At 41.7% G+C, this 22,373-nt stretch overlaps 1 protein-coding gene across 6 annotated transcripts in view; it reads left to right on the forward strand.

The window, feature by feature from the left end:
* EPB41L3 (erythrocyte membrane protein band 4.1 like 3) overlaps positions 1-22,373 on the forward strand; it is a 206,866-nt gene that overhangs the window by 146,423 nt on the left and 38,070 nt on the right. For all 6 annotated transcript variants that reach the window (XM_040264656.1, XM_040264659.1, XM_040264658.1 and 3 more), the window contains 6 exons: positions 1,342-1,446; positions 2,928-2,970; positions 9,764-9,839; positions 11,951-12,169; positions 12,764-12,851; positions 18,413-18,565. In XM_040264656.1, coding sequence (XP_040120590.1) covers positions 1,342-1,446; positions 2,928-2,970; positions 9,764-9,839; positions 11,951-12,169; positions 12,764-12,851; positions 18,413-18,565 — 684 coding nt within the window. The remainder of the gene's footprint in view (positions 1-1,341; positions 1,447-2,927; positions 2,971-9,763; positions 9,840-11,950; positions 12,170-12,763; positions 12,852-18,412; positions 18,566-22,373) is intronic.

Here is a 22,373-nt window from a genome sequence, read left to right on the forward strand (position 1 = left end):
CATTTTAGTACTAAGGATGTTTATCAGCCCCACAAGGACCCGTGTTTGTTCTCCTACAACAAAAAAAGGCAAACTGAGTCCTACATTACATATTCTGCCACTTGTCAGGCACTTAGGCTGATAACAGCTGATGTTTGTGGGATGCTCAATGCATGTAATCATTGGACCAAGTCTGAATGCTTTTGTTCTGGGAGATAGTGAAGGACAGGGAAACCTGGCATGCTGCAGTCCATGGGGTTGCAAAGAGTCAGACACAACCGAGTGAATGAGCAATGCTGCAAAGAAGCAGATGGCATCGTACCCATTGTACAGAGGGAGAGAGGTCTGCACAGATGGAGGGGACATAAGGAAGATTCAGAATTAGGTTTATCTGTTAAAGCCACTGACATAGGCAGCAGCAAGACTGCCTCTCTCATCTAAGTCCTCTGAGCCCCTCTGTTCTTATCTCTTAAACTGGAGATCTTACCAATGGAAGCATCAGAAGAACCAGTTTGTTTTTTGTGTGTGTGTGAAAACTTTATAATTTACTAAGAATTTTTCAGAAGTAATATGCCATTATTTACAAATATAAGATTTAAACTAGCAGGCAGCATTTTGTTGTCATACCATTTACTCATATCCGTTGAGTGTTAGGCAGTTTTGCTAACATGTAATTTATTTTCATACATTATTAAACTTTATTCAAATACAACATTGATTATTTAGCTAGCTATAAACCAGGCTTCACTTTTCTATCCTAAATTTATCTTTTCTCCTAAATAGTCATGCTTGAGGGGGCTGAGTAATTTCCAATATATTTGCGGCTGCACAGTAATACATACCACTTACAGATCTTCTGAATACTTTCTCTTTTGGCATGCCCATTGTTTATCAGTTTTCTTATTTTTCTCTTACTGCATTAAATCTTAAAGACAAATATGCTTAATGTACGAGATGTGAAATGTTGCTACTATGCAAACAAAAAGTAGTTTAGCTTAATTGCTGACGGTTAATCCATCTCAGACTCCAAGGCCAAGTTAAAAGAGCTTTGAAGTCTTACATGAAAAAATGATAGATACTGTGTATCACCATAAATTAAGCTGATGGATTTTTTTCCCCAGATGATTGCCTTTTTTCCATTTACTACTCCAGGTGATCTTCCCAGCCCAGGAATCGAACCCACATCTCTTGTATCTCCTGCAATGACACCCCACTGAACAGATGACACCCCACTGAACTGATCACACCCACTCATCATTTACTGAACAGTTACAACAAGCAACATTTTAAAGTGTACCTGTTTTAATGGTGGCAATTGAAGAACTTTTTTGGTAACTTGTTTTTCTGTTTTGTTCTTCATAGAAACGCTCCAGAGGCCAAGTGCTGTTTGATAAAGTCTGTGAACATCTGAATTTGCTAGAAAAAGACTATTTTGGGCTTACATATCGAGATGCTGAAAACCAGAAGGTGAGTGGTTCAAAGCAATAGAGAATCTTCTGGCTTCAGCTGCCCTTCCCTGCAAGAAAGTGAACTGAAGCTGAATTGGTAGATCGTCTTCTCCACCCGCCCCTCACACCCCTACACCTCACATTTACTGTCTGAGGCCCTAAATGCTCTTTTATCATATTTCTTCATGAAGGAAATTATCGACAACTTCCTTCAGTCTTGAGTCTTTTGGAAACAGTAAGTCAGTCTTTCTGCTCTTCATGCTTAAGTTCTTTATGCTTCCAGAAAAGTATTTTATATAGTGCTTTGGGGAGGGTATGATAATATTTCAGTGGATTTGAGCCACTGAGAATCAAATACATTGATACACAGAAAACATGTTCAGTGGATGCTGTCTTATTGTTAATTCATCTTATTATGCTCTCGTATTCTGGCTGCATCACAATATGAGATGGGTCTTGTCTTAGGTATCCAGTCTACCTCTGTAGACTCTCACAGCTGATGCAGCCTCTTTAGGCCTTTTCCTCACTTATCCTCTCAACCTGAAAAATGAGGAAGAAGAAATTGTCTCCTTAATGCTGGAAACTGAGCCACCACAGTCGTGTTCATAAATGTGACTTGTTTGGTTGTCATTCTGCGAATCATACTTAATCTTGACTGGATTCACTGGATGATGTCTTAACTTCATCATTACATGCCTGAGTGTTCTGATGAAGAAAATCATAAATTCTCAAACAAGTGTTTGTTTGTTAGGAATGCATTTAAGAAGGTGCTTTAAAATCTATAATCACAGAAGTCACTACATGGGAAGCTGACCAGCTAGGACATCAGTGGGGTCACGTTACACGTAGCCAACTCTATGTGTTCTCAGGTTCTGTATCTGCAGATTCAACCAACAGAAAATCAAAAATATTTTTTTTAGAAAATTCCAGAATGTTCCAAAAACAGAATTTTAATTTGCTGGTGTACCAGCAGCTCTTTCTATTGCATTTCCATTGTATTAGGTGTTAGAAATAATCTAGAGATGACTTGAAGTGTGTGAGGGGATTGCATAGGTTGTATACAGATACTGTGCTGTTTCATATCAGGGACTTGAGCATCCCCAGATTTCAGTGTCATCTGGGGTCCTGTGACCAGTCCTCTGCAGTGACTGGGGGATGGCTGTATCTTCAGTTTTTTCTCCTAATTTGCTTGAACATAGAATCCACCATCTTTTCTACTCTGTTTCTATGCTAGCTTGAATCCCTGAAGGCACTTGTAAAGGAATTTTGTCCAGCCTAAATCCTGCACATACACGCATCTTCTCAAGAGACAAGAGCCTGGGCCCTCTCGGGACGAGTGAAGGCAGCTGGACATATTAGGGGCAGGACCCAGCTGGGGGCCCTTCCAACAGCCATTCCCTGCTCCCTCCCAAATGCACTTAGCACATGTCTCTACCCACTCAACACGAAATCATTTCTGTTCTTCTCTGATTCATATTCAGACTCTCACTTCTTTTTCAGAACTGGTTGGATCCTGCTAAGGAAATTAAAAAACAGATTCGAAGTAAGTTCTTTTGGATTATTTTGTGTAGAAATGGGAGGGAGATTTTCAAACCGTGGGCTTATCTGAATTAGTACCTCATACCCACGTGGGTGGTGTGGATACAGTATTTTGAAAGACAGATTGAGATCTCAAGTTTTATTTTTGGCAGACTTATCTGGCTCAGATACCCATCACCCTTTATGAATTATTACAACCTGGGAATAAAATGACATGACTTTTGACCTGGTCCCTTGCCTGTACACAGATGTGAGATATGATTTAATCAAGTGGTGCCCTGGTTGACAATCATTTTAAAGTTCCAAACTTAATTATTAATGTTATATTATGCCTAACCAAAGTATGAAAGCAAGCAGTCAAGCTAGAAGTAAGTCATTTAATAACAAGTCAGATTGAATTTTACTATCTGATGATAGCTTCTTTCCTTAGCCCCTAAAGGCAAATTAAGAAATGCACATTTCACATTTCCTAATGGACAAAACAACTACAGGAGCAACACAGAAAATTTAAAACAGGTAACTAATAAGTATTAGACAGGGTGCTAAATCTTAGTAGTAATTAAATGCTAATTAAAATGAGACATTTTTTTCACCTATTCAGTGAAAATGGCACTGTAGCGTAGGGAGTTGAGAATGAGGAATTTTTTTTTAACCCTTTTCTATAGCTGTTGCTTTTTGCTATGGATAAATGTAAAAGATAGATATTCTTTATACTTTCAAATAACTAGTTAATTTTTTCAAGCAGTTCATTTTTTATCAATAAAACCTAGTTTAATTTTCCAGAGCAAAGATTTTAAAATTTAAGAAGACATTTTTTGTCAATATTTATTAGAATTTAAAAGGTACTTATTCTTTGACCCCTAATTTTACTTGTAGAAGTGTTACCAGTGTATGCGTTAGACAGGAGTATGTGCATATGTACATGTAGGAAAGTTCATTGTAATACCATTGGCATAGCAGAAAACTGTTTCAACTTAAATATCCATGTATAAGGAAATGATTAAATCGATAATGAAATAGCCATACCTTGAAATACTAGGTAGCTATTAAATAGAATGAGATAGAATATAGTTTTAGCTCTCATTAGTGAGACCTTAAAGAAATAAATCATATTTGTTTAAACAGAATTATGCATAGGGACTTCCCTGGCAGTCCAGTAGCTAAGACGCCACGCTTCCGCTGCAGGGGGTGAGGAGGGTTCAGGGAACTAAGACTCCAACGTGCGGTGCAGTACAGTGCAGCAAGACAGAGTTATGCGTGTATATAGGTATGTGGATATTTGGGAAGAGCATGAATGTTTGTAATAGTAAATACCCCCTAGAAATGTCCCTGCAGGGTAAGGGGTTGAGAACAACTAATTTTTTCTTTAAACCTTTTCTGTAGCTGTTGCTTTTTACTATGGATAAATGGTAAAAAGTAGATATACTTTATAGTTTCAAATAACTAGTTAATTTTTTCAAGCAGTTCATTTTTTTTGTCCATAAAATCTAGTTTAATTTTCCAGAGCAACTGATTCTATTTGGAGACAAAATTTAAGACCAGTTTATTAATAAGAACATCATTCCCATCGAGGTTTTCAACAGTTTACTATTAAAAAAGAAACAAATCTTTCTAGTGCCTTTGAATGTGCTGAGACCTCCAAATACCCTACATGCAAAGAAAAAGTAATTAGTAGTAAGCAGTTTGAAATGGTTTAATGCTAGGTAATATCTCAAAATAGTGAATTTTTCCTTAGATAGTAGAGAGCCTGGAATTATTTGTACAATGAAAACATCTTTACCACATTTTTGAGAGGAATTTGGTGTCATTGCTAACAAGAAACTTGATAATGAAGTAGTTTGATGGAAATAAATTGGGATTGAAACCAGGGAAAGCTACAGGTGTGATAAGTAGGTAAAAACACACCTTTATCCAGAGAGGTCCAGTAAAAACTTTAAGATTATGAATATGTTCTGAGAACCTTTTTATGGAGTTATTAAAAGCAGATGTGCTGAAATATGTCTTAGCATTTTGTGTGCTTTATTTAAGTTCTTTATAGTCACCTAATTAATAAAATACTATTTCATACTTGGGTGATTTATAGTCACAAAGCACTTTGAAAATGTATTAAATGTTCAAGGATAAATCATAGTTCTGTTGCAGGAAAGGCTGTATGTATCAACAGGTAGTTTTTTCGCTGTTAATGGAATTCTTTTTTTTTTTCCTCTCTCTTTCTTTATTTCCCATTTATCCCTTCTCCTACCTTTCTTTCTAAGAGACAAGCTAAAGGGACAATCAGATATGAGATTTAAAGGAAACTTTCCTCATGTAGATTAGACAGTGTTTGTGACAGCAACATAAAACCAAGAGATAATCGTGCAGACAGAGGAGGCACAGAAAATTGGGATTTTGGGAAAATGGAATTTGGTGTTTTTATCTATATTTCTCATTGTTTCCTGTGTACTAAATACCTTCTTTCCACCAAAGTTACATTCTGTTAGTATCAAGGCAGGAAAGTATTATCAGACCTCATGTAATTATTGTACAATCACCTCTTCTAAACACACATAATAAAAGGATATTTCCATTATTTTTATGTTGTTAGGCCCACAGTAGTTCTCTAGCATGAGATTTTTAAGATAATGGCAATCTAGCTGATAGAAATTTTAAATCACAAATTTATGAGAAATAAAAACTTCTGAGCCTGTAGAGTTTATGCTTATAAAAAAATTCTTATTCCAGTCATCTTTTACGCCTAACAGATCTAAAATTTCTGAATCTACTATCTTAGGATATAGTGTATTTACAATATAGTGATTTCATGATATAGAATGTATGATAGTCATTTATGCTATAAACGTAGTATATTTAGACATTTTAAGATTTGGCAGGCATGGAAGACTAAAGTTAGAATTTTTGCATAATAATGAATTCTCTTTAGTTTCACAGTTTTCTAATTATCATAAATTTGTAATTTAAAAGCCTATATCAGTGTTATAGAATGTCATTTTTATGCATTGAGACTCCTCCAATTCCGAAGTCTCTAACCAGCGTCATCATCTCAGCATATTCAGGCTCACAGGCCTATTTATGGCATAACCATAGCTTCTCAGTGATTTGTTCCTACCAAACTCTCTATGGGGATATGTATTTCAGTTTAAATCTGCCTTGCATATTAATTTCAAATCTTATGCCTCATTTCACTGGACTTTTCCCCCTTGATTATGGTATAGGTTATATTTTCTTTAAGCTTTCCCATTTTTCAAAATAATGTCCTATGAGACCTCATTGTCATTTGAGTTATAGTCTTCAGTTCAGTTCAGTTGCTCAGTCATGCCCAACTCTTTGAGAACCTACGGACTTGCAGCATGCCAGGCTTCCCTATCCATCACCAACTCCCAGAGCTTGTTCAAACTCATGTCCATCGAGTCAGGGATGCCATCCAACCATCTCATCCTCTGTTGCCCCCTTCTCCTCCTGCCCTCAACCCCTCCCAGCATCAGAGTTTTTTCCAGTGAGTCAGTTCTTCACATCAGGTGGCCAAATATGGAGCTTCAGCTTCAGCATCAGACCTTCCAATGAATTCCTTAGGATTAGTGATTTTCAAAGTGTGATCCCCAAGACCAACTGTATGAGAACCATAAGGGCGTTTATTGAAACCATAAGTTCCTTGGCTATGTTGCAGATCTCCAGAATAAAAACCTCTGAGTGTGGAACTTGTTGTTCTTCAGTCACTAAGTTGTGTCTGACTCTTTGTGACCCCATGGACTGCAGCATGCCAGGCTCCTCTGTCCTTTACCATCTCCCAGAGTTTGCCCAAATTCATGTCTGTTGAGTCAGTGATGCTATCTAACCATCTCTTCCTCTGCCGCCCCCTTCTCCTGCTGCCCTCAATCTTTCCCAGTGTCTGCGTCTTTTCCAGTGAGTCAGCTCTTTGCATAAGGTGGCCAGAGTATTGGAACTTCAATTTCAGCATCATTCCTTCTAGTGAATATTCAGGGTTGATTTCCTTTAGGATAGACTGGTTTGATCTCCTTGTGGAGATCAGAGCTATGGAGTGGAGTAGAGTGGAGCCTAGGGATTGGCATTTTTACCAAGCCCCTCAGCTGCTTCTCAGGCCCACAGTCCTTTGAAACTCACTTTCCTGTAATGAGGATTTTTGCATTGAAATATCTTTCTTCTATTTTTATTACCTCTTAGTTTCCAACTTACAGTGTTTACCCTGAATTTATTATGAGTTTGTTTAATTACATTGCTAAATGATTCATTGGATTCACTTTGAAGTGGATGAAAATTATAAAAGAGCAATAAATCCATTTCCCATAACTAATCCATTAGCTTTCATCCCAGTTGCTTGGGGGTGAGCCAGCTCCCATTGTAAACTTCACTGTTGGCAAGTGTTCTGTTTTAGCAGGAGGTGAACAGGGATCAATAGGAGAGTAAAATCAAACCAGATTATTTTTAGAATAACAGGAGGACTTTTTCGAGAACAGGGGGAAAAATAATCACTAAGAATATATTTGATTGACAGATATGTTATGACTTGTAACTCTTAGAGCCGGTGTTTTGGGAATATTTTCTGGGTGGTTTAGAAATGACATGAAACACCCAGTAATACCTGGTCCCATACTGAGTCCTTTGTAAGTCAACTTAAGAGGGATCCTTGCCAGGTGAAAGTCAAAATGCAATATGAGTGATAATGTCAAGAACAAACCAGAATTAATAAATGGACCATGCCATCGATGACAGAAACACAGGTATGCAGCCTGAGCATGTGCTACTCAGGCAAGAGAATAGTGCAAAAGCTAGAGCTGGCGCGTACTTATCATGCTGACAGTTTTCTTGTGAATATTTGGGAAGAACTCTGGGAGAGAACGGAGAAGGCAATGGCACCCCACTCCAGTACTCTTGCCTGGGAAATCCCATGGGCAGAGGAGCTGGTAGGCTGCAGTCCATGGGGTCAAGAAGAGTCGGACAGGACTGAGCGACTTCACTTTCACTTTTCACTTTCACACATTGGAGAAGGAAATGGCAACCCACTCCAGTGTTCTTGCCTGGAGAATCCCAGGGACGGGGGAGCCTGGTGGGCTGCCGTCTATGGGGTCGCACAGAGTCGGACACGACTGAAGCGACTTAGCAGCAGCAGCAGCAGCAGCTGGGAGAGAATGGAGCTTCCAGGAGTCATGGAATGAGGCGGCAAGGTGGGGTGTGTTAGAAGTCTAGGAAAGAGCTTCCCTGGTGGCTCAGTGGTAAAGAATCTGCCTGCCAATGCAGGGGTCATGGCTTCAATCCCTGGCCCGGGAAGATCCCACGTGCTGAGGAACAACTAAGCCCCTGCGGCACCCCTGCTGAGCCCGTGCACCCCAGCTGGAGAGTAGCTCCAGCTCAACACAACTGGAGAAGGCCCATGTGCATCAGCAAAGACCCAGAGCAGTCACAAGAAAGAAAGTCTAGGAAAGTGTTTGAAGCATAAGGGTGGGACTGCAAGGACACGAATCACAGAGCAAAAGGAAGAGCGAGGCTCAGAGGAAACGCCTCCAGCACCAAAGCTGGGAGACCCAGAGGCTCTTCTCTGCACCCGTTAAGAACCAGCAGGCCTTTACAGTGTGCTTACTGGGTGAAGAGAACAAATGAAAACAGTTCCCAGCCAGGAGCACCCAGGCCTCGGTAATGTGCCATGTTAAAAGGTCAAATGAAAAGAGCAAGATGAAAATATGTGACAGGGTGACCACCGAGAGAGTAAATGTAGAAAAGAAGAAAATAAAATGTGTTTTTTTTTCCCACATTTATGGTAATAAACCCAGTTAGGTGTATATAAGTAGTGAAAGTGTTAAGTCGCTCAGTTGTGTCCGACTCTCTAAGACCCCATGGACTGTGAACTGCCAGGCTCCTCTGTCCGTGGAATTCTCCAGGCAACAGTCCTGCAGTCGGTAGCCATGCCTTTCTCCAGGGGATCTTCCTGACCCAGGGATTGAACCTGGGTCTCCGCATCACAGGTGGATTCTTTACCTTCTGAGCCAGAGCTCAGGGAGGCTTGTGATGTCTCACATAAGTGTGTAGACTGGCCCGAGAGCAGGTACCAGTGAGCTGATGTCTGGTTGACCTGCTTCCCCCCTGGAGAGGCCAGAGGAGATGCTGGATGAAGAGGAATGGCAGCTTGCAGTGAGGACCCATCCTGATCAGGGGATGAGGAGGAGGGGTGGGTTTGGGAATGCTCAGAAAATACCCTCAGTGTCTCTTTAATCAGAAATTTCCCCGAGGAAGAAGAGAGCTTTCCAAATGACACATAGGGCAAATCATCCCTTAATATGGGGACAGCAGACCTTTCCTGTAAAATAAAAATGTTTTGAATAGTCCCTTGACATGTATTATTAGAGGATCTGACCTGTAGAAACGAAGCAGGCAAGACAAGGGAAACGGGGTTATCTCTGCCGTGTTGGTATGTGAGCTCCCCAGAACTTCAGAGGATAGATCCGGTCAGCTCCAGACTTGTCCAATTGAGGCCTTTCTGTACTGTTTACTATTTTTCCCTCTTCCCAAAGCTTACCTTCGTCCCTGAGAAAGGGAGCAAATTTAATCAATTTCCTTGCTGGTTAGAAGCTCCAGTAAAGGATTTACTGAGGGAGAAGACTAGAGACCGAATGAAGTTGCCGCGTTACCTGCGGACTTCACTGAACAGAAAAGTCACCATTTTCCAGGGATGATTCAGAGTTGCCAGCGAGTTAGTGCTTAGAGTTAGGACAGCTCTAGCTATCAGTTAGTATAAGTACAAAGGGATTATCTGCAATTTTGTTATAAATTTTTTCTCCTCTCCATAGGTGGTGCTTGGCACTTCTCGTTTAATGTGAAATTTTACCCACCAGACCCTGCCCAGCTCTCTGAGGATATCACCAGGTATTTGAAAGTTGGCTGTGAAAAAGGCAGTCATGTTGGGGGCTGTGCTTCTCTTAAATTCCGGGGAAGGGAGCAGGCTTACACCTGGTGAGCCTCTTAGTCGTCCGCGCCCAAAGGGCAAACAGAAGACAGCTGAATGGGAGCAAACATCTGATAAGAAGATTTGCCGAATGGTATCTGTTCACAGTTGAATCTTTGGTGTTAAGCTGATACTTCTTCTGCCTGACCCTGGTGGGAAAACACACGGAATTGAGATGCTGTCATCCTCCCACTACAGTCAAATTGGATGGGATTCAGCCTGAAATAATATGGCAACTCCTGGTGCTCCTGCTTTAAAACTTGGAAATGTATCTTCAGATGCGTATGCCTTTGTATATAACCAGTCTGATACGTTGGTGGATGTTTCGTGTATTTGTGTATGTGTACACACAGGCATGCACACACACACAAATACACGTAAACACATGCACATTTAAGAGCTTACCTTCCATGCCTTCTCTATACGAGGAAAATGATTCATTTGTTTTGGGGAAGAAAGAACGTTAAGAAAGGAATATCGGTCTGGCCCGGTGGCTGAGCTTTGAGTGTAAGGAAGAATTTGCTGCATGCCTTTTTAGGCCTCTTCAAGTGCTTTCTGCTTTGAAATCCCAGGTCTGCTCACTGTGTTTTGTAGTAAGTTTATAAGCAGTCAGAGTGATACTGCACAGTGTGGCTATACATCCTTCTTGGCAAGCTTTTCAGGAAAGATAAATTACTCAAAAAGTTTCAGTCACTTGCTCTGATGAAAAATAATTCCAGTAGACATGTCGGAGAAGAGGAAAAACTAGTTCCAGAAGATTTCTTTTATATTTACATTAAATCAAAGAACAATTTATAATTTCTTATTTATATATACTTTCTAGTAATGTTGCGGGACCATTTAATTGTGGCTAATTTGTGGTTAGACAGCCTGTATGTACTTGGATATGGAATCTAGTGCAGGATTCCTTTCTACTTATGTCATGTTCGTTGTTCAGTTGCTAAGTCCTATTCAACTCTTTGTGACCCCACGGACGGCAGCACGCCAGGCTCCTCTGTCCTCTACTCTCTCCTGGAGTTTGCTTAAATTCATGTCCATTGAGTCGGTGATGCTAACTGACTAGAACCTCTGAAATTTGTAGAAATTTTTGTATCTAGATTACACAGCATTTATATCATCAGCTTTTAAAGCCATATTGAGAGAGGACCTTAAGACTTAATCATAGCCCTCAGCTTCAGCAATTTGTTTCTTATGTGAAAAGTGCAAGGTATATTTTTTATCATTTATACTCATATGCTGGGCCGTGAAGAGTATCATTAAAATTCATCTATGAATTGGAGTCTTCTGCAATTAGTATTCTATCTGTAACTCTTAGAAGCAAAATAACAGAAGATAAAAATCAACTATTAATGGAGATATTTAATATTGGCAAAATTATACAGAAGGTATTCTGGATTCCCCCAATTTAAAATTGTTTACTTTTAGTGATGAGGTTTTAAGTATGAATTCTTCAAAGTTAGTCTTCATAACAGTTGAATAAGTTATCTACATTTTTAAAAATGAGACTTTAACACAGGAGAAGGCATCCACTATAAACAGACCCTCATTTCAGGACGCAGGAGGTGGCAAGCCATGTTTGTGATGGCATAGCCATCCTATGCCTTGGTCCTATGGCAGGACCTTTCTTTCATCTAGATAGCAAAATGAGCCTTCCTTTAGGCTTTGGGATCTCATCATTATATTTAAGAGCACTGTTTTAATATTAGATTTGCCTTCCCCCTACCCAGAGAGTTTGACCTTCAACATTACCCTAATGTTAGAGGAACAGTCTGTAGATTTCCGTTACCCTGTGCATCATGAATGCATCTGTGTTTGATGACAAACGTGGAGTTGCCACTTGATGCCCTTAAATATTACATTTTGTGGCCAAATATATCTTCCCTTGGTATGGAGAGCCAAATAGAGATGCTGGACAGTGTGTCCCAGCAGGTCGTTCCGTGGGGAGAAGTTGCTTGCTGCCCGCTTGGGACTGTGCGGGCTCCTCTCCAGTCTCCTAACTCTGACTTTCCGCGCCCCCTCTGGCCCCCGGAAGGTACTACCTCTGCTTGCAGCTGCGTGACGACATCGTGTCCGGCAGGCTGCCCTGCTCCTTTGTCACGCTGGCCCTGCTGGGCTCCTACACCGTCCAGTCGGAGCTGGGCGACTACGACCCGGACGAGTGTGGCAGCGACTACGTCAGCGAGTTCCGCTTTGCCCCAAACCACACGAAAGAACTGGAAGACAAGGTCATTGAGCTGCATAAGAGCCACAGGTGAGCATCAGGGGCCCCAAGAGCATCCTGTCTGAGCTGTGCTCGGTGGGTGGGCGTCCCCTGCACCGCCTGCTTCTCCTGGGACCTCCAGGTTAATGCCTTGAGGATGGGACACAGTGGAGTGAGGTTCTGGGTCTGATACATTTTGGGTGGTTGGTGGTTCCGCTCCCACTTGGGATGTCCTTGTGCTGTTTCAGCTAAAAATCATTTTTCTGATACTCTCCCCTGCACCCTACCTCCCTTAGAGCACAAATCAGTGTCTCTGTGGGAACTTGCATGTGAGCTAAGCGGGAAATATTACAGCCCCACCAGGTTCAGAGGCTTCCCTGGTGGCTCAGACAGTAAAGAATCTGTCTGCAATGAGGGAGACCCAGGTTCGATCCCTGGGTCAGGAAAAGATCCCCTGGAGAAGGAAATGGCAACCCACTCTGGTATTCTTGCCTAGAGAATTCCATGAACAGAGGAGCCTGGTGGGCTGCAGTCCATGGGATCACAAAGAGTTGGACACGACTGAGCAACTAACACTATCTTTCACCAGGTTTATTAAAAAAAAAAAAAACAGTGTTGTAATTAATACTTTTTATTTCTTATCAGGGGAATGACGCCAGCAGAAGCAGAGATGCATTTTTTGGAAAACGCCAAAAAACTCTCCATGTATGGGGTCGATTTACACCATGCCAAGGTAAACAGTTTAACACTCTAGACTTTCTGATTTCATGGACGTGTGTACAAGGCCCAGTTGTCACAAATGTTGTGTGCTAAGTTGCTATGTATACCCTTGTTCTGGATGTCCACCAGGCAATCAGTAAATGCTTGTTAAATTTTTAAAACTCTCTATAAAGTTTGGGCTTCCCTGGTGGCTCAAATGGTAAAGAATCTTCCTGAAATGTGGGTGACCTGGGTTCGATCCTTGGATTGGGAAGATCCCCTGGAGAAGGGGATGGCAACCCATTCCAGTATTCTTGCCTGGAGAATTCCATGGACAGAGGCTACAGTCTGTGGAATCACAGAGTTGGACACAACTGAGCTACTAACACTTTTACTTTCATAAGGCTTAGATGCTGTGACAAAGAATCAGTACTTTGAAATAAGAGGATTATTTTGGAGTTCAAGTAAAGTTAGCCAGCAGGCTAAGTCGCTGGGTGAGTTGTTGAGGCTGTATCCTGGTTCCAGGGTCTCGGGAAGAGAGAAGTTGGGGTTGGAAGGTAGGCAGGTTAAGGCTGGGGAGAAAGTACTAGCTGCTTTTACTCCCTGTCACACTTTTCCTATTTTTCAACAGTGAGAGAGTAAGCATTGGAATGTTAGTCTGTTATCTAACAGCTATGAATAGAAGTGCTGTGGAAGTAGAGGCTTTCCTGAAATCTTGTATCTTCAAAGCATAGAAGATGTGTTAGGCTCTTAGAGATGGATTCTGGTCCTTTAGCAGTGTTGAAGAGATCCATGCTTGAAATTGGGGGGCAGCTGCTTCTGACTTGGACTGATACAATGACATCCTCCTGGGTGGGGACATGCCTTGACTTCCCGTACACAGAGTGGTATTGTCTCACGGTCCAGACATCACAAGAGCGTGCATGTAACAGGCTGCCAGGCAAGCAAGCGTCGTATACAGTCAGGCTTGGGGCCAGTAAATGAAGAGGGTTTTGGCAGGCTCTGTTCAGGCAAACATCTCAACAACGCTGGGGACCTCTGGGAGGGAAATACATGATCTGTACTTTCTGTTGATGCTGCATTTGGAAAGCTGGTAGGTTTAGAATGAGTTTGGACAAGATAATAGTGAGGAGCAAATGAGTGCCATTCTGATTGGGTTTGTCTGTGGATCATTTGTACATCACTCAGGATGAGCAACTTCTGAGGCCCAAAATCCCCAACACGAGCAGGATCTCTGAGACTTGGCTGGAGCTTCACCGGGGGATACTGGTACAGCACAGCCAAGAGCGCTGACATTTGTGTGTAATTACAACAGCAGGTGTAGCTCTGTTTACTTGCCAGTTAATTATTACAGGTTTTCACTTACTTGGCACTCAGACCACATAGCGTTTTGTAGTTTTATGTCAGCTATAAGGTAGGATGACGAGTTTAAAAAGAAAATAAGGACACGCACTAAGATTGTTTTTCTCAGAGTTTTTCCCTGCATGGCCAAAAGATAAAGAAACAAGACAGAAATGAAGGTAGCTTGGAAATGGGAGTGAATCAAAAGCTATTTTTGATACATACGATGACTCACTCACTACCCAGGGAGAATAAATAAATGAAAGATGAGGCCCTCGGTTTAGGAGAAGGGCAGCTCAGGATGTGTCAGTGTTCCTATCGGGAAAAATGAAGCCACTTAGCATGGCTGTAACGACTAAATTAAAATAGATAGTTGGTTTTTCATTCGATAATGTGATTTGAAATTAGGCCAATTAAAAAAGAAAAAATTAAGGAAGTGCCAGTGCTGCCTGTGATAGGATTTCATCTGAATACTAAGTATAACAAACGATATGCTTATGGACTTCATTTTCTGCTGCAACTGCCCTCCATCATTTCTAGGAGGAAATTTACCTAATTACATTAAAGCTAATTTCCGGTTATAAGTGAGATGCTTCTCTTCTGTGGATAGTATCAAAAGGCCCTGAGTTTTAACACCTAGTTAGAAATTCTGAACTGTGATCTTGGACTCAACAGCTCTCAATGAAGAATAAATAACCTACATTAGGTGAAGGTCCCTTGTTTTGGAAAAACCTGTTCTTAATGCTTTTTTTCCTTAAGAAGACTGTCTCTGCTTGTTGGTCATTTAACATCACTCTGAATAGACTCTGTCAGAGGCGTTTATTTCATACAAGATTTGGAAATGTAGATATAAATCCATATTGGATAGCCTGTGGACCAGGAGATAATAAAGGATGGGGAAGTTGGAACAGTGCTTTTAGATTGAGGGATAGTAGATTTGTTTATTTTAATTGGGACAGGCTGAGACTGTCCAGGTCTTCCGTCAATGCTCCCTGCTAAACACACGTCCCCAAACACATGATTATAGCTTTCAATACAGTTTGTCGTTTCTGCCTAAATGCTATGGGCTGCAGCAGAAACCTAGATAGCAAAGTGAAAGTGAAAGTCGCTCAGTCGTGTCTGACTCTTTGCAACCCCATGGACTATACAGTCCATGGAATTCTCCAGGGGATCTTCCCAACTCAGGGATCGAACCCAGGTCTCCCACATTGCAGGCAGATTCTAAACCAGCTGAGCCACAAGGGAAGCCCCTAGATAGATATCAAAAGTATCCTTTTTTTAACCAACAAGAACCTATTATATAGCACTGAACTCTGTTCAGTGTTATGTGGAAGCCTGGATGGGGGTGGGGTTTAGCGGAGAATAGATACATGTATATGTATGGCTGAGTCTCTTCCCTCTTCACCTGAAACTATCACAGCATTATTAATTGGCTTTACCCCCAAAAAAAAAGTTCAAAAGAAAAAAATAATCCATTTTTTGGTTGCCGTGTCTTTAATGAAATGGAAACATTCATCCAGTTTAAAGCCCTGCTTATTCCTGACGTTTTCTTTCTTCATTTGCTTTTTCTTCCAACCCATCCGTAGTAGCTTAACGTGTGCTAGGCAGGTGCCGTGCTGAGCATATAGGTCACTGAGATAAACAGAGCAGGTTCTCCACTGGCCTGGGTCGGGGGAGGAGGAGGAGGAGGAAGGGGAGTTTGGGGCAGCACATTTGCCCGGGGTGTGCTGGCCGCAGTAATGATATGGGGCCACAGAAGTGAGTGTGTGTTTAAGGCCCCACAAGTAGTTTCCCACCTTCTCATGGTTCAAAGACACTCATGAGTGATGTAAAACACAATAATGGAAAAGGTTGTAAATGTCCAAAGGCGTGTTTCCTAGTTCTTCATCACAAAGACCGTGACTCAGGAGACCTTATTCCAGCAGCCCTGCTCACGTCCGCTCGTCCGCTTGAGGCCTGAGGGGTCACCTGGGTGGTCCCGAGAGCAGACCGTCTGGATCTAAGCATCCGCCGTGCCTGCTACGTCCAGTGTCAGCTGGCAGCTCTGTAAATTGCTCTTAGTTACAGCCCTTGATAAATGGTGGGTGGTCTCTGGTCTCTGAATTCCCCTGAAATCTGATTACGTTGTCATATCCTGCCCTCAGTTCCTTCCGCCTCTCTAGAGTGAGGTCGTGTCTAATGGACCGATACGTTTCCAAGGAGAAATGTTTCATTTTAAGTCAATTAGATTGTATGTGTAACCTCACCATGCCCAGAGAGGGACCAGAATACTTATTTTTGACTCTGGAAATGTTCCTCCTGTGCTTTGTACTGGCGAGACTTAGGACGTCAGTCCACCCACCCCCATAGGGATGAGTCAGAAGCCCCTGTTTGGATTCTTTTGCGTCTCTCTCCCCACTTTGCTGGGGCTGCAGTGACTCAAAGTGAGACCGCCCTAACAATGACATGTCCCCAGACCTCAGCTTTGCCTCTCCGTGACCCTGTTTTCCAACAACCAGTGAAACGGGTGGGGGGCTCCGCCTCACACACAACCCCGCCTTCTGAACTTTGTCCTTAGCCCACGCAGGACACCACTGATACTCATTTATCCCTGATCTCACCTGAACACAACATTGAAGGGACACAAACGGGTCATGGGGCGTCTCCTGAGCTTCACATAACATCTCTGATGACCCCCGGGACCCCTCATCACACCTCCCTAGGAAATGACCTAAAGATGTAGGATGCAGGTAGGGAAAGCAAGTTGCAAATACAGCACGATCCCCCTTTGGTTTTAAAAGAAAAAAGAGGCCTAGGACTTCCCTGATGGTCCAGTGGTTAAGACTTCACCTTCCAATGCAGGGGATGTAGGTTCAATTCCTGCTTGGGAAGCTAAGATCCCCACATGCCTCACAGAGAAAAGCAATAATGTAACAAATTCAATACTTTAAAAATGATCCTCATCAAAAAAATCTGTTAAGAACAAACCAATACATATATATTAAGTGCATCTATATTTTTTGTATGGGAACCAAGTGATTAAGAGAGCACAACTGGGCAGTGAGTGTATGTTGGGGGCCTGTTGGGGAGGAGGTGCACACTTTAAAAAAACTATTTTATACTCAAATTTTATAATGGTATCTTAAAAAGGGTCTTTTTAAAGCAACAAACCCCAAAACACTCATAGGAAAGGATGGGGCCTGTCTGCTAGTGTCCATATTAGTTAAGTACTGCCCCTGGAAACAGGCTGCCCATATTCAGCTGGGATGGACAGCTAACCTATCTGTGCCTTAGTCTTCTTGTCTATAAAGTAGGAATAATGAGAGCAACTAGCTCAGAACAATGCTAGTGAAGATTAGTAATGTATGTAAAGCGGTCCGGCCAGGCCTGGCACCCAGTGATGAGAACCCAGGCTCTGAACACCACTGCAATTAACACACCTTCACCTGGGTGACCTCCTCTATGTGCAGTGTGGACGTCGTAAGTCCAGGATACCTGGGTGAATAGAGTTTCCACTAACAGATCTCCACAACAATGAGTATCTTCATCACAAGGCTATTATTTAGTGGTAATGTGTTTTAAATGGCTGCAGTATTTTTCATACTTAAATCAGAGCTACAGGCAAGCCTTTTTATAGGTTCCAACCTGGAGGCTTAGTGTACCCAGCCATAAATGGAAATAGATGAGTTGCTCATCCTTCATTTTTTTTTTTTTACTCTTTTCTTTTGTACTGGGGTACAGCCGATTAACAGTGTTGATAGTTTCAGCTGAACAGCCAGATTTAAAGTGAAAGTTGCTCAGTTGTGTCCGACTCTTCGTGACCCCATGAACTATGCAGTCTGTGGAATTCTCCAGGCCAGAATACTGGAGTGAGTAGCCTTACCGTTTTCCAGGGGATCTTCCCAACCCAGGGATCGAACCCCGGTCTCCTACATTGCAGGGGGATTCTTTACCAGCTGAGCCACCAGGCAAGCCCAAACAGCCAAGGGATTCAGCAATACATAGACACATACTACATTTTAACTGTTTTTCTAGATGACAATTTTGGTAGATGCATTATTATTTTTCTCTATAGCTTTGATATTCTAACTTTGTGTTCCAAAAGGTAGCATGTTTTTAAATCCAATTTAGGCCCCTGTTATCAATTATTGATCTCGTTATTCTTGTGCCATGTATCACATGATGCAATTGCATTTATTTTAAAATATACTTTGATACCTGATAAGCCTAGGACTCCTTCATTACCATTCCTTGTCTCTCGCTGCTATTTTTCAGGATTCTGAAGGAGTCGACATCATGTTGGGAGTGTGTGCAAGTGGTTTGTTGATATATCGTGACCGACTTCGCATCAACAGATTTGCCTGGCCAAAGGTTCTAAAAATTTCATACAAACGGAACAACTTTTACATTAAGATCCGGCCAGGAGAGGTAAGTAGACCCCAATTTGCATGTACGTTGGGAAGAAAGTTACCAAAGAACTGACAGAAAATTTTTCTAAATTTTTTTAGTAGAAATTTACCTGGTCAGCAGCTTTATTAGGATAACTTTGTGACAGTACATAGTCAATAAAAGTATTTGATATAAATCCTTAAGAAGAGTTCAAAAGTGAAAATTCATAATTACATAGTTATTTGCACCCATGGACTCTATTTGTGCATTACCGTAGTGGCTCAGTGGTAAAGAAGCCACCTGTCAATGCAGAAGTGGGTTCTATCCTGGATCAGGAAGATCCCCTGGAGAAGGAAATGGCAATCTACTCCAATATTCTTACCTAGGAAACCCCATGTACAGAGGAGCCTGGCGGGCTACAGTCCATGGGGTCTCAAAGAGTCAGACATGACGTGACGACTGAACAACAGCAACTCTATTTGTAAAATATTTTATAATAAAATAAAAAATAAAAGTTTGTCTATTTAATCCTAAACCAAGAGGTTTTAAGACTTTTCTGATAAGATTAATGAATGTGAAAGACAAAAAAATGATCAAACAGAAGTTTAAATCCCCTGCTCACATGTTTGGAACTTGGCAGGACATAGTGAGTTATAGCTAACTGCCTAAGAGAGTTTATTGTAGGTTTGTCCAAAAAACAGTAGTGCATACAACCTTATCTTCCCTTTTTATTGTTTTGTTCTAATTTTTCCCCACTGCATACATTGATTGAATGATTTTTTTCCTTTTGCATATTTTAATGTAAAAGCAGAATTCATGAATAATGTTTTGTATATTTTTGTGCTGTGGTAAAAAAGAAACTTAGTTGCTAAACCTCTTTGTGAATAAAGAATAGATTTCTTCCCCATCTGTCCTGTTGTGCTGTCTCTGCGTCCTCTGTCTTTGTCCTCCAAATCTGATAGCATCCTAAAGGGAATAACATAGAGGTAGTGTGCTTCAAAGTATAAGAAAGATTAGAGCAAGCAAAACTGGGTGTAAATTATGCAAGTTCAGTAGCCCGATACATTTCTCCTCTTTTGTTTTTCAATCAGAGAGACTAATGAAAGAATCAGAATTATTAACTCATCTTTGCTCCTTAGGCAGAAACATCCATGATTAACTTACAGCCTCCTTAGTGGTTCCATATCTGTTTCTTGCCAACATTGTACTTGTTCAGTCACTAAGTCATGTCTGACTCTTTGTGATCCCATGGACTGTGGCATTCCAGGCTCCTCTGTCCTCCACTGTCTCTTGAAGTTTGCTCAAATTCATGTCCATTGATGCCATCATCATGTCCGGTGATGCCATCTAACCATCTTATCCTCTGCCACACCCTTTTGCCTTCAGTCTTTCCCAGCATCAGGGTCTTTCCCACATAATATATAGTAAATATGTGCTATTATCGCATAACAGATAATATATATGTCCAATTTCTAATTAAAGTAGTTAATATCATGGAAGTAATCCAAGCCCTGATTTCAGCTCATCTAGTCTCTACATTTTCTGGTAGAGTATAGAATTACCTCCTGTCTTCGAAATCAACTTCTCCACGGGTGGAAAATGCAATTTCGAGCATCACTATATGGAGTATAATGGTTACAATAGTTCATAATACTATACTGTATATTTGAAATTGCTGGTAGAATAGATCTTAGAAGTTCTTATCACAAGAAAACAAGATTGTAAGTCTGTGCGGTGATGGATAATTAATTTGCCTCATATGGTAGTCATTTCACAAAACGTACAAACATCAAAACATTATATGTTGTACATCCGAAGCTAATATAACGTTATGTATCAGTTTCGTTCTCAAAAGTTTAAAGAATCAGACTATAAAGCAGGCAATCGTGTTTAATGTAAATATAGAGTCAAACTTTTATTTGAAGACTGAAATAATCTACAAGCTTTTCATACAAATACATGAAATTAAAGTCATTTTTTATATTTCCTTAAGACTGCATGTTATGACCAAGATATATTTGATTTATGGAGCATTTATTAAGTGAGAATCTTTTTATTGCCAAGAACTGTGTTGGGCCAGCTTCCCAGGTGGTGCTAGTGGCAAAGAACACGCCTGCCAATGGAGGAGACATAAGAGACTCTGGTTTGATCCCTGGATGAGGAAGATCCCCTGGAAGAGAGCATGGCAACCCGCTCTAGTATTCTTGCCTAGAGCATCCCTTGGACAGAGAGCCTGGTGGGCTGCATTCCAAAGGGTTGCAAAGAGTCAGACACTACTGAAGCGTGAATATTCACAACCCTGAATATTCATTGGAAGGACTGATGCTGAAGCTGAAGCTCCAATACTTTGGCCACCTGATGCAAAAAGCCGACTTGTGGGAAAAGACCCTAATGCTGGGAAAGATTGAGGGCAGGAGGAGAAGGGGACGACAGAGATGACTGGATGGCATCATCGACTCAATGGACTCGAGATTGAGAAAACTCTGGGAGATGGTGGAGGACAGGGAAGCCTGGTGTGCTGCAGTCCATGGGTTGCAAAGAGTGGGACACAACTGAGTGATTGAACAACTGTGTTGGGCATTGAGAATAGAAAGATAAATGTGACCTTGTTCCTGTCCTGTTAGGGAGTTTCTGTTTCACAGAGAAACAGACTGAGACAGTTGGAATCACAGAGTCATGATCCAAGTGTGATGATATTCCAGAGACTAGGAGTGAGTGTAGTGAGGGGCCAGAAGGGGAAGTCTGAGCAGTGCGTCTGGAGACCACCATGAGCCTTGGGAGCTTTAAACTGGGATGTGACATACTCGGTGGATATTTTGGGGTGAGATTCAGCGACTTAGTAATGTGATGTGATGGGACCTAAACTAGGGCGGAGGCTGTGGGAATAGACTGGAAAGAGCACATTTGAGAGAGAGAGGTTTCAGAGGCAGAGGCCATGGTCCTGCAGACAGGATGCAGGAAGGATCAAAGGAAGAAGAGAGTCCAGGAAAATCAGAGGGCTTTGGGTTTACATGAGCGAGGTTGATGGCGATGATATTATTAGATAAGAAAGAAAAGTGGGGAGAATTTCAGAAAAAAAAAAAAAAGATTGACATTTCTTTGCAACAGAGTTTTGGGTGATGGTGATCCTTGCATAGTAAGAAATAAAAGATTTGAAGAGTGTCATCAACTGTATAATACATTTTATTCAAGGCCTTAGGCCCAGAAGAAATTACCAAAGAACAAGTAATTCTTGTTCAACGAGGACGAGTGGGGGAAGGACCCTAAAACAAAAATTATGGGTAGTGCCACTTTTTCTTGGCCTTTTTAGCTAAGATCAAGTGTAGTATAGGGACTTCCCTGGAGGCTCAGTGGTAAAGAATCTGCCTGCTAATGCAGGAGATGCAAGAGACCTGGGTTCGATCCCTGGGTAAAGAAGATCCCCTGGAGAAGGGCATGGCACCCCACTCCAATATTCTTGCCTAGAGAATCCCATGGACAGAGGAGCCTGGTGGGCTACAGTCCATGGGGTTGCAAAGAATCAGACACAGCTGAACAACGGAGCATGCGCACACATGCACACGCGTGCGCGTGCACACGCACACACACACACACACACACACACACACACACACACACCACTTTTTAAGGGAGGGGTTGGCCAAAGAGGACCAGAGGCAGATGAAGAAAAGCATCCAGAAAAGAAAAGAACAGCCACCCACACACACACACACACCCCACTTTTTAAGGGAGGTGGGTTGGCCGAAGAGGACCAGAGGCAGATGAAGAAAAGCATCCAGAAAAGAAAAGAACAGCCAGAAACACACACACACACCCCACTTTTTAAGGGAGGGGTTGGCCGAAGAGG

The sequence above is a fragment of the Oryx dammah genome, unplaced genomic scaffold (assembly GCF_014754425.2).
Source record: "Oryx dammah isolate SB20612 unplaced genomic scaffold, SCBI_Odam_1.1 HiC_scaffold_22, whole genome shotgun sequence".
Taxonomy (NCBI): domain Eukaryota; kingdom Metazoa; phylum Chordata; class Mammalia; order Artiodactyla; family Bovidae; genus Oryx; species Oryx dammah.